General features: G+C 44.4%; 1 protein-coding gene across 1 annotated transcript in view; it reads left to right on the plus strand.

Moving 5' to 3' along the window:
- The window catches only part of VMP1 (vacuole membrane protein 1), a 142,649-nt gene that overhangs the window by 16,365 nt on the left and 108,976 nt on the right, over window positions 1-17,308 (plus strand). The window contains exons 2-3 of the mRNA XM_032215869.1: window positions 6,434-6,535; window positions 8,144-8,279. Coding sequence (XP_032071760.1) covers window positions 6,460-6,535; window positions 8,144-8,279 — 212 coding nt within the window. The 5' untranslated portion in view covers window positions 6,434-6,459. The remainder of the gene's footprint in view (window positions 1-6,433; window positions 6,536-8,143; window positions 8,280-17,308) is intronic.

The raw sequence follows: 17,308 nt of genomic DNA on the forward strand, positions 1-17,308 counted from the left end.
CTAAACATGTCGCATTGGGTCAGGTTGTTGGAGGTGAGTTCCTTACCAGATTTCTCAATGCCTTCAACAGAGCTTCTAATGTACAGGTTGTTGGGGCCCACCCATGGCAGAGTCGGAGAGTGAGGAGGTTGGGGAGGAACATGGGCCAGGACTGGAGGCTGAGGAAAGCTCAGATGAGGGCTCTGTGTCGGAGGCAGTTAGATAGCAGTGAGGCAGAAGGACAGCTGGAGCCTGTTCCCTTTGGGAGCATGTGCAGCGCTACCAGAAGACAAGAACCACTAAGAAAGCAGGGTCCATGTGGGAGTAAAGACACACCTTGGAGGTGATTGGCCCCTCCTATAGGAAACAAAAGAGGAGCGAATGGGGAGGGGGCTTTTGCAAGAAACAATTTGTTCCTTCGGTCGTTTCAAGAGTGGAAAGTTCTCTTTATGATTATAAGAGACTCTGTGTCAAGTTTTGCCTTGCCCTGTATTTGGAAACTGGTTGTCTGGCAGCTCTCCGAGCAAGATAAGGTTCGTGTGGATAAATATTCCTCTGAAAGACTGTTTGGTAAGCCTTGCAGACGGTGAATGAAAGGAATTCACAGTCGGGTAAATAAAAGAGGCTTTTCAGTGACTTTGCTTCTTGCTTTCTTTTTTTTTAATTTTTAATTTTATTTTTTATTTTCAAAACAAACACAACACATCCTTCTTTACATGCTGTAGAAAGTGTATCAGTTGGTTACAAAAAGACTTTCGTGCATCTCTTCCACAGTCAACAAACATAATTGATATTAACTCAAGTATTTTAATTCAGATATTTATACATGTTATCATCATCATACCTCCATTTTCATTTGACTATAATTGTTTAAACGTCCATCATAAAATATACCAAGATTTAATACATAACCACATACTGGCCTTTCAATTACTCTTTCTAAAATCTTCCACTAACACTAAATCCTTATGTCCTATTCTAGCTAAACATCCATAATATTTAATAACAAAGTTTTCTAATCCTCCTTTCCAAATCTCTGTTTAAAGCAGGGGTAGTCAACCTTTTTATACCTACCGCCCACTGGTTCCACAGTAATGGTGATTTATAAAGTAGGGAAGTCAATTAAAAAAAGGGAAGTGCTTCAGTATCGGACAAAACCCCTACCGCCCACCATGAAAGCTGGAACGCCCACTAGTGGGCGGTAGGGACCAGGTTGACTACCACTGGTTTAAAGTTTACATCCAGTTTCCTTATGTTATACCCATATCTATATCTATCTATCTATCTATCTATCTATCTATCTATCTATCTATCTATCTATCTATCTATCTATATATATATATATATATATATATGTTATATTTATGCTGATAAATAAATAAAGGGAGACTAGTATAGATCTATTTCAAGCTATTTAGCTCTCATCAGCTAGCCACACCCTTACTGGGAATCGAACCTGTGCTCTATTGCCTCTAAGGCAGATGTGTTAACCATTGAGCTACAGGGCTCGACTCCTTATCAGCGAGGCCAGGGTGAAAGGTATATATTTAAAGTCACAACCCCTGGTATGCCCAAATATGGGAGGAAGGTCACACTTCCACTCTCTGTCTTCGGCTCGTCACAAGAGTCCATCCAGACAGAAACCCAATATTTTTTACTGTTGCCTTTTTATTACATTTGTTATATTTATGCTGATAAATAAATAAAGGGAGACTAGTATAGATCTATTTCAAGCTATTTAGCTCTCATCAGCTAGCATACCAGGGGTTGTGACTTTAAATATATACCTTTCACCCTGGCCTCGCTGATAAGGAGTCGAGCCCTGTAGCTCAATGGTTAACACATCTGCCTTAGAGGCAATAGAGCACAGGTTCGATTCCCAGTAAGGGTGTGGCTAGCTGATGAGAGCTAAATAGCTTGAAATAGATCTATACTAGTCTCCCTTTATTTATTTATCAGCATAAATATAACAAATGTAATAAAAAGGCAACAGTAAAAAATATTGGGTTTCTGTCTGGATGGACTCTTGTGACGAGCCGAAGACAGAGAGTGGAAGTGTGACCTTCCTCCCATATTTGGGCATACCAGGGGTAGTGACTTTAAATAGATATATATATATATACACACGTTGTTATCCTTATCCCTTAGCAAGAAGCAAGAAAGCTTCTTGCTTTCTAAGGAAGCCTGGGTCAGAATACATCAACTTAACGATCACAACGGTGGCAGAAATTTCAACTGCTAAGCAAGACAGTTGTTAAGTGTATTTTCCCCCCACCCCACCCATTTTACGACCTCTCTTGCTAAGTGAATCACTACACTTGTAAAGTGAGTAACACGATGGTTAAGTGAATCTGGTTTCCCCATTGACTTTGCTTGTCAGAAAGTAAATGGAAGATATTGGAAAAGTTCTAAAAAATTCCGGGAGCTGTTCAGAAATGTATAGGTAGTCCTCAACTTACAACAGTTCATTTAGTGACTTGTCATTACAAAGGCATGGAAAAAAGTGACGGATGACCATCTTTCACATTTACAACCATTGCGTTACAACCCATAGTCACGTGATCAAAATTTGGAAGCTGGGCCACTGACTCATACTTACGACGGTTGCAGTGTCGCAAGGTCATGCAATTCCCTTTTGCAACCTTTGGACAAGCAAGTCAACAAGGAAGCTAGATAACCCATGTTTTTAACTTGATAACAGCAGTGGTTCACTTAACAAACTGTGGCAAGAAAGGTCAAAGTGGGCAAAGCTCACTTAGCAACAAAAAGGTTGGGCTCGATTGTGGTTGTAAGTCGAGGACTATCTGCATCTTCCTGGAAAATAGCCCGTGTTGAACCATTTAGCATAGTTGCACGCCTTGACATAGCAGGAAATCTTTTATGACCATATGTATATTATGTCATAAAATGTTTTCTAAAACTTGCCATATTTCTATTCCAGGGGAGCCAAGGTTGTCAGATTTTGGACACATTCTGTAAATTAGCTGCATCTTCACGTGGTGTGTCCAAAATATGATCCTGGTCATTAGCACTTTGAGTCAGAATCCTGGCTTGATTTAGAATATAGAATAACAGAGTTGGAAGGGACATTGGAAGTCTTCTAGTCCAACCCCCTGCCTAGGCAGGAAACCCTACATCACTTCAGACAAATCCAACCTCTTCTTAAAAACTTTCAATGTTGGAGAATTCACAACTACTGGAGTCAAATTGTTCCACTGATTAATTGTTCTAACTGTCAGGAAATTTCTCCTTAGTTCTAGGTTGCTTCTCTCCTTGATTAGTTTCCACCCATTGCTTCTTGTTCTACCCTCAGATGCCTTGGAGAATAGTTTGACTCCCTCTTCTTTGTGGCAACCCCTGAGATATTGGAAGACTGCTATCCTGTCTCCCCTGGTCCTTCTTTTAATTAAACTAGACCTACCCAGTTCCTGCAATCGTTCTTCATATGTTTTAGTTTCCAGTCTCCTAATCATCTTTGTTGCTCTTCTCGGCACTCTTTCTAGAGTCTCCACATCTTTTTTACATTGTGGTGACCAAAAAATGAAATTTCCTTAGTGCTTGGTTACACAAGAGAAGTGAAATGTCTTCAAAGAAAAACCAGAAAGTCCAGTTCCCTCTTGAAATAAGCACCTTTGGGACACCATTAAGTAATTATTCCTTACTAAATCTAGAGATTGCATTATTGTTGCTGGTGGAAAAATGGGATATAAATGAAACCAAAAAGGAATTGATTGCAAATTTGATAATGGCAGCTAGATTAGTGATGGTTAAATATTGGGGATGAAGTTGGGATATTCAAAGAAATGAGTGGTCAATGAAATTTGGAGTGTGGCAACAAATGATAAATTAACAAGAGAAATTAAACTTTAAAAAGGGATGATTAAAGTAAATAATTATAATGAAATGGGGGGGTTATAAAATCAGGGTTGGTGGAAGGCAAAGGGAATAAAAACATAGTCAAGAATATATGTTGTTTTGGAGGGTGTAAGGACACAATTGGAATATATTGTACAATGTTCCCTCTAATTTTTTTTTCAGTGTGTGCAGAAAAGTATAGTGTTTGAGCGGCACATTTTCATGCCTGAGCACCTGAATTTTTTTCACAGATGTTTCACAGAGCAATTGATTTATAGGATCCGAATGGGAATGGAGAAAAATGATTTTGTGTGTGTGTGCGTGTGTGTTTGAGTGAGGAATCCGGTAAGGGAACTACGCCTATTTAGAAAAGGTAAATTATTGCAAACATGATGAGTAGAAGATAAGTATGGGGACAGGTTGGGTAGTAGAGAGAAAGTGATAAAAGAGTGGGAGAGAGGAAGAAAAAAGAGGGAAGAGAAACAGAAAGAGACAGAGAAGGAGAGAGAAAGTGACAGAAGAGTGGGAAAGAAGGAGAGAGGAAGAGAGACAAAGAGAAAGAGGGTGAGAGAGACAGAAAGAGATAAAGAGGAGAGAGAAGGAGAGAGAAAGTGACGGAAGAATGGGAAAGGAGAGAAAGAGAAGAGAGACAAAGAGAAAGAGGATGAGAGAGACAGAGAAAGAGGAAGAGGAAAGAGTAAGAGAGAACATCTCATTTCAACCCTGAGGTGCAAATATTCTCTTTGATTGGTAATTTTATTTGTCCATTTACTATCCAATACTCTAATTTCTCCTTAAGTTCATCAAGAATTCCCTTCTTTTTTATTGAATTTATCACAATACCTTGAGAAGAACTTTTTCAGCATAGCTTTACAGCTATTTAAAATATATAGTAATTTAGGTCAGGTTTTCAGAACATTAGTCTATTTATAAGTCACTAAGTGCAAAGAAACAGAATTCAGAAAGTTGGCTTCCCTTTTTGTAATTGCCTATTGCCTGCTTAATTTTCTACCTACATGTTTGATAACTGATATTCACTGTTAACCAAGAAACCCATCATAGAAAGAAACCCTCCCTATGATCTTCGTTGGGTTTCCATGGAATGAAGTTTGATCTTTTTCTCAACCATGCAGTAGCATATTCTTTCTAAGGAGGATATAATCAAGATAGTCCATAATTGCCTATCAATCTAACAGTATGGCGATTGATAATTTCTTTATATTTCAACTCTTAACTCTTTCAGTCTTAAAGGTTTGGTGAGGAGAAATCCAAAAATTCTTTTAAAGAGGAAAAAAAATGCTTGCACAATTGCACCCATGGAGACATGTATATATATACACAACACACAGAGAAACAAACTTAACAAAGCGCTAAGTCTGCCCACCAACTAACTCAATCTCTCTCTCTCTCTCTCTCTCTCTCTCTCTCTCTCTCTCTCTTTCAGAGAGAGAGAATCCCTCCTTCCTTCAGCCCAACACTCTCGCTGGCATCCCGACCAGACGAGAGGGTCTGCAGAGGGCCTCCTCGAGTCTAGGGCAGCGAGTCATTCGATGGGAAAGTTGCCTCTTGGAAGGAATGACCCGGCTTGGCTCCCGCTTTCGATCTGCCGCCGTACGACCGAACGGAGAAGCGAAGAGGCAGGAGAGACGACGCAGGAGAGACGAAGCGGGAGCCAAGCCGGGTCATTCCTTCCAAAAGGCAACTTTCCCATTGAATGACTCGCTGCCCTAGACTCGAGGAGACCCTCTGCAGTCCCTCTCATCTGGCCGGGATGCCAGCGAGAGTGTTGGGTGGAAGGAAGGAGGGATACACACGCTCACGCTCTCCCTCACTCCCTCTCTCTCTCCCTCTCTCAAATGGCAAATCCGAGCAGCCACTGCTGGGGGCCTGTCTCACAAAAACCACTGCACAGCAGTTGGAAACGGCTGCACGGTGTTTTGTTGCCACGTGTGCGGCCGCGCGGCTGCGCAGCTTAGAGGGAACATTGATATTGTATATCTAAAAAATATAAGGGAAGGGGGAAAGGGATCCAGGAGATGGGGATGCACTGTAATAGGTGTTTTTTTCCCTTTCCCTTTTGTCTTTTTTTTTTTTGTATTCAGTTGTATGTGTACTGTTTGTATTATTTGTGTTTTTTAAAAAAAATAATATTTTTTTAAAAAAAGGAAATCGTTCCTTAGTTCTAGGTTGCTTCTCTCCTTGGTTAGTTTCCATTGTTTCTTGTTCTGCCTTTTGGTGCTTTGGAAAATAGTTTGACCCCCTCTTCTTTGTAGTAGCTCCTCAAATATTTTAGCACTGCTGTCATGTCCTCCCTCGTCCTTTTTATTTATACTAGAGAAACCCAGTTCCTGCAACTGTTCTTCGTATGTTTTCGCCTCCAGTCCCCTAATCATCTTCATTCCTCTTCTCTGCCCTCTTTCTAGAGTCTCAAGTATTTTAAGATTGCTATCATGTCCCCCCCTATTCCTTCTTTTCATTTATGCTAGATATACCCAATTCCCGTAACCATTCCCGGGTTACCGGAATGGGCCTCTTTGCCGTCAAGCTGATTTCTACATAATAATTCTGGTTGGTGATTGTATTTTAATTTTGATGTTAGGCACCGCAAAGTGACTGACCTATGAGATGGCAGAGAATGGAAGACGTTGTGACTTAAGGCGCACCACGATGAATAAAAGACACCTCAATGGAACCTTTCTAGGTACGGTGGGTCAGTAATAATCATTCTTGCAGAATGAAACAAGCATTCTTGATTTAAGACCACAATTTTATTTATTTACTAGTTGATAACCTGGTGTTGCCCAGGTATTTATCTATGAGGGGAAAATGTCCGGACCAAACGTAATTTTTAATGCTGGATTTTTCCCCTTACCAGAGGGAGCCCCCTTGTGGCGTACTCTGAAACAATTACAATGACAACTCCACTGCGCTGTATAGTAGAATCCATTTTACGTTGGTACAATAGAAGCCACATTAAGACACAACAGGCTGTATGTTAACACAGCACACATACGGAGGGGCTTTAGCCGTGTCTTACCCCCACAGTATTTGTTTCCAGAGAGTAAATCATCTCTGTACCAGGTTTGGTTGAAATTGCTCGAGGCGTTCCAGAGTTATGGAACACACACACACACACACACACACACACACACACACTGATAGATAGATAGATAGATAGATAGATAGATAGATAGATAGATAGCAATAGCAATAGCAATAGCAATAGCAGTTAGACTTATATACTGCTTCATAGGGCTTTCAGCCCTCTCTAAGCGGTTTACAATCAGCATATTGCCCCCACAGTCTGGGTCCTCATTTCACCCACCTCGGAAGGATGGAAGGCTGAATCAACCTTGAGCCGGTGAGATTAGAACCGCCGAACTGCAGATAACAGTCAGCTGAAGTGGCCTGCAGTACTGCACCCTAACCACTGCGCCACCTCGGCTCTTGATAGATAGATAGATAGATAGATAGATAGATAGATAGATAGATAGATAGATAGATAGATAGATAGATAGATAGATAGATAGAATTTACATTGCCGCCTATTCTCTCATGGCAACTCTAGGTGGCTTACAGAATATAAAACCACATTTAAAACAATAAAAACTAATAAAGAGCATCCAGTAAATTAATATAGTATAATACAATAAAATCAAACCTCCCCACTGTCCCAGTGACAGCAAATCAGGCGAGCCATTTCACGGCCTCCATCCCACAATTGAGCCCAACATTTCTATCACTAAGCAAGACATTTGTGAAGCGAGATTGGCCCCATTTTACAACCTCCCTTGCCCCAGTTGGAAAGCGAATCTCTGCAGTTCTTCAGTTAGTAACACAGTCATTAAGTGAATCTAGCTTCCCCATTGACTTTGCTACTCAGACGATCACATAAGTGGGCTCGCGTGACTTTGGGCCACTACAACCGTCATAAATATGAGTCACTTTGCCAAGCGTGATGAATTTTGATCTCATGACCATGGGGATGCTGCAACGGTTGTGAATGTGAAAACCGGTCATAAGTCACCTTATGAGTTATAAGTTAGCAACCCCGTCATTAAGTGAATCTGGCTTTCCCATTGACTCTGCTTGTTAGAAGGTCACCAAAGGGGATCCCCTGACCCCAAGGCATAAACTGTCGTAAATATGAGTCAGCTACCAAGCTTTTGAATTTTGATCATGTGACCATGGGGATGCTGCAAAGGTCGTAACTGAAAACATTTTCAGGGGCCGTTGTAACTTTGAATGGTCACTAAACGAATGGTTGAAACTCGAGGATTACATTCTCTCCCATTTCTCCTGTTTGCAGAGTCCTCTTTGTCGAGGGAACAAAGACAGAAAGAACGAGAGGCACGTCAGAGTATCGTCCTCTGGGCAAAACCAATTCTTACCTTGCAGTATTTCTTCCTGGAAACTTTAACCAACGCAAAGGAGTGGACCATAAAGTAAGTCCGGGAGAGAAGGAAACTGTTCTGACCTAGGCTCTCCCAGCAGCACGAAGCCGAGTCCTCGTCCCCATAAACCCCTTTGATTTAATTGACAGTGAATTCCTCTCCAGCAAAGTCTTCCCCCTTCCACTGACTTTCAAGATAGGTCACAATTACTGGCCTTTATCAGGCTTGGAGAGTGTCCAGGCCAATATCTTTCAGACGCCGCAATACTTGGCAAGAACGCAGGAATGGACTAATTGTCTCCTGCAAATTCCACTCCTCTTCTGCTCCTCTTTTATCCCCAATGGGAGGGGCCATTCACCATCCGCCTGTGGCCTTATTCCAGTGGTGGGATTCAAATAATTTAATAACCAGTTCTCTGTCCTAATGACCAGCTGGGTAGGTGGGGGCACAGTGGTCATGTGACTGGGTGGGTGTGGCCAATTCAATGTCACTCACGTCGATGGGCGCTTCGCTTTGGCTGTTACAATGTAATAAGGGTTAACCGGAGAGGCAGTTTCTGTAAGCAGGGCAATAAAGATTAGGCTAGAAACACCAGAATGTTTCCTTCCTGCCTTCCTTACAGGATTAGCCCTGCAAAGTGGGAAAAAATCAAAAGGAGATTTCTTCCAACAACCGAACTGCTTAAAAAGTTAACAACCGGTTCTCCTGAATAGGTGCAAACCATCTGAATCCCACCACTGCCTTACTCCCAAGTCGACCCCTGTTCTTTAGCTGTTCCCTTCGTCTGGCAACTCTGCGCATGCGCACATCGGGAATAGGCTCCAGCTGTTCTTCTGCCTCATGGATCTCCGACTCCGAAGGCAACTGATAACTGTCAGACAGCCCTGGCCCCTTCTCTGCCTCCAACACAGAGCCCTCAGCAGAGCCTTCCACAGACTCCAGGACTGGCCCATGTTCCTCCCCAACCTCCACACTGTCTGAATCTGCTGCCAGCTCCACTAGCCGCTGGTGGGAACACAACAGAAACCCCTCCCAAAGGATGTGTGGCCACAAAACATAACTTGGGTGAAAGGCCTAAACTTTTCCCCCTGTCTATTCTTCCTTCTCCTGGTCCTCCGACTCTCTCCACTTACCCAATTCAAAATTTCCTCTGCCAGGGTTAGTTCAAGAAATTAGATAAATTTTCTCCCTTTTACATAAAACAGGAAGTACTTCTGGTTAAGAGGACTGGCCTTTTTATGCTTTATAGCAGGGGTCTCCAGCCTTGGCAACCTGAAGCCTGGCGGACTTCCAACTCCCAGAATTCCCCAGCCATCTGACTGGGGAATTCTGGGAGTTGAATTCCTCCAGGCTTCAAGTTGCCAAGGTTGGAGACCCCTGCTCTATAGCAGTGCTTTTCAACCTTTAAGTTGAAAGTAGGTAGACTTCAACTCCTAGCTAGGGAATTCTGGGACTTGAAGTCCATCCATCTTAAACCTTGCCAAGGTTGAGAAACACGGTGTCAGCGTTCCAAGTATCATGCAGAATTAAATCAGAGTCCAAGGCAAAACTATCCTTAAAGTTCCAATTTAATAAAACAGACATGTTGGCAACCATCTGTGGCATCCCAATTTTGGAAGTTATATCGGATTCCCACCCAGTTGAAAGTTCATGATCTTGTCCCAACACCCACAAATCCATCATATGGTCGAATCTTCTTCTTCCATGCTGGCATCTCCACCCAGCTGGTTCCGGTCAGGTGCAGAGGTGCGGAGACAAAAGATGACCTTGGGCTTCTAGAAAAGAATGACAACAACACATTCCACAATTCTACTCCTTTCTATTCCCCCCTCCCAACTACTACACTAATGAAACAGCATAATGAAATAAGAGAGAGTGTGGCAGGCCAAAGATCCTAAAAGGGATATAACTGCAGGCCTGACACACGGCTCTCTAGAATCAATATAAAGGAGTGTTTTTATTTACTTATTTTATTTGTGTCCCGCCTTTATTGTTTTTACAAATAATTCAAGGTAGCAAACATATGCCTTCCTCTTCCTGTTTGCCCTGTAACATGAAGCCTGTGAGGAGGGTGGAGTTGAGAGAGAGCAACTGGCCCACAGCCACCCAGCTGGCTTTCACGCATAAAGCGGGAGTAGAAATCATGTCTCCTAGTGGTTGGCTCAACATCACCCAGCTGGCTTTTAGGCATAAAAGCGGGACTAGAAATCACCTGGTGATTGGTCCAAAGCCACCCAACTGGCTTTTGTGCATAAAGCAGGACTAGAAGTCACGTCTCCTAGCGGTTGGTGTAAAGCCACCCAGCTGGCTTTCATGCATGAAGGGGGACTAATGTCTTCGACGTCTTTAATGCCTAAGGCGGGATTCAACACCCACCCCCCCGCCACTCACAGTCAAAGTGATTGGCCGAAAGTCACCTAGCTGGCTTTCATGCCGAAGGCGCAACTAGAACTCACTAGTTCCTGGTTATTGACCCAAAGTCACCCAGTCAGCTTTCATGGCTAAGGGGTAATTTGAACACATGGTCTCTCTCTTTCTAACCTGGTGCTTTAACCACTAAGCCAGCGATGGCGAACCTTTTTTGGCTCGCGTGCCATAAGCGGGGGGAGCGCAGGAGGCTCGTGCCGCACCCATAATGCAATATGCAACACCACCACCCCCAGCACGCTTGCGCGCATGACGGGCATGACCCCCCATTTTTTGCATGCTTTTTTCACCCTCCCCAGGCTCTAGAGCAGTGATGGTGAATTTATGGCACGCGTGCCACAGGTAGCACGCAGAGCCATTTGTCAGGGCACGTGAGGTGCTGCCCTATTCACCCTTTTTTAAAAGCCATTTTCCGCCCTCCCCAGGCTCCAGAGGCTTTATAGGAGTCTGAGAAAGGCGAAAAGAGTCTCCCCGGCCCCCCTGGAGTCCCTCTGGAGGCTTCATGAGCGTCTTGGAAGCTTCCGGAGCACAAAAAACCAGCCCTACGGGCAAACCGGAAGTTTAGGAACAGACTTCCGGTTTGCTCGGAGGGTCGTTTTGACTGCTTCGGAGGCTTCAGTGAAGCCTACTGAAGGTCCCTGAAGTCTCTGGAGGGCTTCTGGGCGGGGAGGCTGTTTTCGCCCTCCCCAGGCTCCTATAAAGCTTCTGGAGCCCGGGGAGGGCGAAAGAAAACATACAAAAAATGGGGGTCGTGCCTGTAGTGCACTGGGGGGGTCGCGCATTGCATGGGTATGGCACGCCTGCACACAACCCCCCCCCTGCGCTCCCCCCACTTATGGCACGCGAGCCAAAAAAGGTTCACCATTGCTGCTCTAGAGGCTTTATAGGAGCCTGGGGAGGGCGAAAACCCTGCCCCCCCCCCCCCCCCCGGGAGGCCCTCACTGTCAGGAAATTTCTCCTCAGTTCTAAGTTGCTTCTCTCCTTGATTCGTTTCCACCCATAGCTTCTTCTTCTACACTCAGGTGCCTTGGAGAATAGTTTGACTCCCTCTTCTTTGTGGCAACCCCTGAGATATTGGAAGACTGCTATCATGTCTCCCCTAGTCCTTCTTTTCATTAAACTAGACCTACCCAGTTCCTGCAACCGTTCTTCATGTGTTGTAACTTTGAACAGTCACTAAATTAGCTGTTGTAAGTCGAGGACTACCTGTACCAGGTGAGAATAGAGTGGTTCTCACTTCTGATCCTTATTTGGAGCGCTTAGATCCGTTATTTGATATTCCTACAATATATTTTTTTTGTACCACAGCGGTGTTGCGACTCCCCCCCCCCCTTTTTGTAGACTTTTTCTTCCTTTAAATCAGATTGGATTATAGTCCTCTGATATTCTGACATACCTGGAGGACATCACATTGGGAAGAAGGCCCTAGATAATTTTGTAGGTTAGGCCCTTGTTTTCCATCTTTTTAATTCATCAATTTAGAGTCTACAGAAATAGAAACTAGGCTGGTAAACTATGTCACTGAAGCATTTTTAGGCTTTTCGAACTCAACGTCCCTTCTTATATTGGAAGCAGTACAGGTAGCCCTCACCAGTTCATTTAGTGAGCGTTCAAAATTACCACGGCACTGAAAAGTGTGGCGTACAACCATTTTTCACAGTTACGACCTTTGCCGCATCCCCAGGATCATCTGATCAAAATTCAGATGCTTGGCCCCTGGTTCATATTTATGACCGTTTTTATGAAATGGTATATAGAGTTTCCTCCCTAGACAGGAAATTGAACTTGAAGATCTCCAACATCCCTTCCAACTCTGTTGTTCTGTTCTGTTTTGTTCTGTTGTATTCTATTCTATATTTTATACTATTCTATATTCTATTCTATTCTTGAAGGGGCTTAGTGGCTACGACCCTGAGCTTGTTGATCAAAAGGTCAGCAGTTCAAATCCCTAGTGCCACGTAACAGAGTGAGCTCCCGTTATTCGTCCCAGCTTTTGCCAACCTAGCAGTTCGAAAAAATGCAAGTAGAAAAATAGGAGCCATTGGTGGGAAGGCGTTCCATGCACCTTCGGTGTTTAGTCATGCCGGCCACATGACCACGGAGAACGTCTTCAGACAGCGCTGGCTCTTCGGCTTTGAAAAGGAGATGAGCACTGCCCCCTAGAGTTGGGAACGACTAGCACATATGTGTGAAGGGAACTTTTAGCTTTACCTCTATTTTCTTCTACTTTGCTCTAAATTCTATCCTATCCTATTCTAATCACTTTTGGCAACTTTCTGATGAGCAAAATCAATGCGGAAGCCAGATTCCCTTAACAGCCAGGTTAACAACTTATGAACTGCAATGATTCAGTTAACAACTGTGTCAAGAAAGGTCGTAAAATGGGGCAAAACTCACTTCACAAATGTCTCACTTAGCAACAGAAATTTTGGGCTCAATTGCGGTCATAAATCGAGGATTACCTCCATAGGATTGCAGTTTTTACTGTTCTTCACCGATCATTAGCCAATTCTTTCAAGACAAAACGTGTTCCAGAGTTTGACCCCAAGCACATTAATATTCTCATAAATGTAAACCCATATTCCCTATACAGGTAGTTCTCGGCATGGAGCCACAGTGGAGGCCAACGTTTTCAGTTGCTAAGCAAGACCGTTGTTCAGAATGTTGCGCCCCCATTTTTATGACTGATTCTACTACAGTTCTTAAACAATTTCACTGAGGTCGTTAAGCGAATCCGGCTTGCTCCCCCTTTTGATTTTGCTTGTCAGAAACCCGCTGGGGATCATATGACCCCAGTTCAGTTCAACCATCATAAATATATACATTCAGTTCAACCATCATAAATATATACATGACCATGGGATTGCTGCAATGGTCATAAGTTTGAAAACCGGTCATAAGTCACTTCTTCAGTATTGTTGTAACTTCAGATGGCATTAATAGTTGTAAGTCAACGGTTGCAGGAACTGGGTATGTCTAGTTAATGAAAAGAAGGATTAGGGGAGACATGATAGCAGTCTTCCAATATCTCAGGGGTTGCCACAAAGAAGAGGGAGTCAAGCTACTCTCCAAGGCACCTGAGGGTAGAACAAGAAGCAATGGGTGGAAACTAATCAAGGAGAGAAGCAACGTAGAACTGAGGAGAGATTTCCTGACAGTGAGAACAATTAATCAGTGGAACAGAAGTTGCCTCCAGAAGTTGTGAATGCCCCAACACTGGAAGTCTTTAAGAAGATGTTGGATAGCCATTTGTCTGGAACGGTATAGGGTTTCCTGCCTAGGCAGAGGGTTGGACCAGAAGACCTCCAAGGCCCCTTCCAACTCTGCTATTGTATATTGTATAAGGGCTACTTGTAGACTTGCTTTTTTATTTTTTTTAATGTCTTCCCCATCCTGCCTGTTCTTCAGATAGCTGAGGGAATCATATATTTCTCACCTTAACATTACAATGTTCGTTTGCTTTTTTAAAATGAATGCTTCTTTGGGCAAAGTTCAGGATGATGTGGATCTTGTATGCTCAGCCGCTAAAAGAGGACTTTGGCCCAAAATCAGCTATTCTCCATTAGGCTAAATCAGGGATGGCTAAGAATGTGCGTGTCCCTTCGAACGAAGAAGGTTTAAATACTTGGGATATCCAAAGAATTATGAAAAAAAACGCTTCTGAAACTGTCAGACGGGATCACATTTGATAGTCTTGTCTTCTCCTCAGTGCCACTTCTATTCTTCTGGATATCGGACATTTCTCCATCAACGATCTATTTATAATTAGGCTAATCATTTACACTATCAGTCCTTGCCCTGCCCTAGGACATTGAGTCCCACTGGTGAAAGTCCTTTGCAGTGTGTTCTTTTGTGTGCTCCCGGTTCCCCTGACACTGTGCCCGGCACATGCATCACAGGGAATGGGAACCGTAACCCAGGCAGTCCTCGACTTACATCAAGTTCAACCTCAACAGTACAAGTGTCAGCCAAAATTAAAAAAGAGTCGAAGGCAGAACTTTCCTCAACCTTCCCATTTATTAAGAGAGACATGTCAGCACATCTGTGGGAAACCCGAATCCAAAATTTCCCAGGGTTTCCCACGCAGTTGAGAGTTCATGATCTTGCCCCCCACACCCACAAGTCCATCGCAAGGTCCAATCTTCCACTGCCATGCTTGCAGTTCCACCCATCCAATTCCGGTCAGGCTCAGAGGTGCAGAGACAAAGGATGACCTTGGGCTTCTAGAAAGGAATTTTTTGTTTTGGCTACATAACATTCTACTCCTTACTATTCCCCCCTCCCAATTCCCCACTAATGAAACAGCATAGTGAAGAAAGAGAGAGAGTGTGGCAGGCCAAAGATCCTAAAAGGAACCGACTGCAGGCCTAACAACAAGCTCAGGATCCCATTGTTTACCATCTTTCGTTCTGGATGGCGCTGCATGGCCCCAAACAATGCCGGTGCAAAATCTGGATGTTCTCCTGTATTCATGACTCCTGCAGGTGTCATGGCAGCAGTGGTGGCTAGAAGGGCTTTTGCTCAATTTTGTGTTGTGCGCCAGTTGCGTCCTTAGACCTAGATGGCGAGACCTTCCGCGCACAGCTGATCGGGCCCTTGTCATTTCTCTCGGTTGGATTATTGCAGTGCGCTCTGCGTGGGGCTGCCCTTGAAGAGCATTCGGAAGCTACAGCTGGTGAAGAATGCAATGGTGCAGAAAGTTCTGGAGGCTCTTAAGGTGGCACGCCAGACACCGAGTTGCTTTGGTTACTGTTTTGCTCCTGGATCCAATTCAAGGTGTTGGCCATAACCATTTAAACCCTTTAAGGCATAGGACCAAGGTATCTGAGGAGCCGTCTCACCCCAATGGAACTAGCCCACCCTACTCATTCCACTGGAAGGGGCTTGTTTCAGACCCCATCTGTTACGGAATTCCGCCTGATGGGGGTCGAGGAGAAGAGGCCCCGCCCTGTAGAACGTCCTACCACCAGTAGGTGGGAACTGTTTCCACTCTTCCAGAAGGACCTCAAAACCTGATTTTGCTGGTTGATGTGGGGTTTCTCCAACCTGGAGGAGATTACCATATTTTTTGAACTATAAAACGCACTCCCACCTCCCGGCCGCCAAAAGTGGATAAAATTGTCTGTATGTCTTATAGAATGAATGTTGCAGTTGGGGGGGGGGGTTGGCAGTGAACACCACCAGTGGGGAACACTGGAGCCTTAACTGCCAAGCAGCTGAATGGCTGTTGGATTGACAACACAGAATATTGCCAATCAGCTGTTCTAGGCAGCAGCAGGGATCGCCACCACCTATCCCTGCCGCCGCTGATCACCACCATTCGATGGCAATAGGCAACAGCAATAGGTAGCAGCGGCAATTCCCGCCGCTGATTGATTGATTGATTTTGATTGATTTTATTATATTTATATGTTGTCCTTTTCCCCCGAAGGGGACTCAGGGCAGCTCACAATTCAAATCAGGGAAGGGGGGTACAGACAGAAAATAAAAGACAAAACATAACAATACACAATTTAAAACACACAACCATACCATTCGAGACGGGGGCAACAGCTCTTTAGCCCCAGGCCTGTCGGAACAGCCAGGTTTTAAGGGCTTTGCGGAAGGCCTGGAGGGTGGTGAGGGTTCGAATCTCCACGGGGAGTTCGTTCCAGAGGGTCGGAGGAGCCACATAGAGAAGGCTCTCCTCCGGGTAGTCGCCAGTCGGCACTGGCTGGCGGATGGAATTCGGAGGAGGCCTAATCTGTGGGATCTAATCGGTCTAGTGGAGGTGATTGGCAGCAGGCGGTCTCTCAAGTACCCAGGTCCAATACCATGAAAGGCTTTATAAGTGACGACTAGCACCTTGAAGCGTATCCGGAGACCAATAGGCAGCCAGTGCAGCTCGCGGAGGATAGGTGTTACGTGGGTGAACCGAGGTGCACCCACGATCGCTCGCGCGGCTGCATTCTGGACAAGCTGAAGTCTCCGAATGCTCTTCAAGGGCTGCCCCATGTAGAGCACGTTGCAGTAGTCCAGTCTAGAGGTCACAAGGGCATGAGTGACTGTTGTGAGGGCCTCCCGGTTCAGGTAGGGACGCAACTGGTGCACAGCTGATTGATGGTATTCCAGGAGGCCAATCCAATCACCAATCAGCTGCTCAGTAGTGAAGGCTTCAGCATTCCCTGGGGGCTGCAGCAGCTTAGCTCAGTTCACCGGTGGTGGGTGAAACAGAGTGGAGTCCTGAAGAGCCATGTGCTGGAGCTGCGATAACATCCTGACACTGACCAGGCTGTATGTTGTTTGCTGCAAGGGCGCTGGCTAGATGAATACCGAATGGACGCTGGGAGGCAGAGGCAGATATTTTATTTTCTTGTTTTCCTCCTCTAAAGCTAATGTGCGTCTTATGGTCCGGAGCGTCTTATAGTGCGAAAAATACGGTAATTAACCATTATGGTTAAAAGCCTTTTAGCAACCATTAAATCTAAATTAATTGATGCTCTATAGAAATACTTAAGATTTATGATTTGGTTTTAAGTTAAGAATAGAATGTACAGCGCCTCCATTCTGATTGCATGATTAAAATGTTGCTGCCGTCGTCGTGAGCGTGAGGACCAGTCAAAAGTCGCTTTTCCCACGGCTGCTGGGGACTCGGAACGAACGATCGCAAGTCA

The sequence above is a fragment of the Thamnophis elegans genome, chromosome 4 (genome assembly GCF_009769535.1).
Source record: "Thamnophis elegans isolate rThaEle1 chromosome 4, rThaEle1.pri, whole genome shotgun sequence".
Taxonomy (NCBI): domain Eukaryota; kingdom Metazoa; phylum Chordata; class Lepidosauria; order Squamata; family Colubridae; genus Thamnophis; species Thamnophis elegans.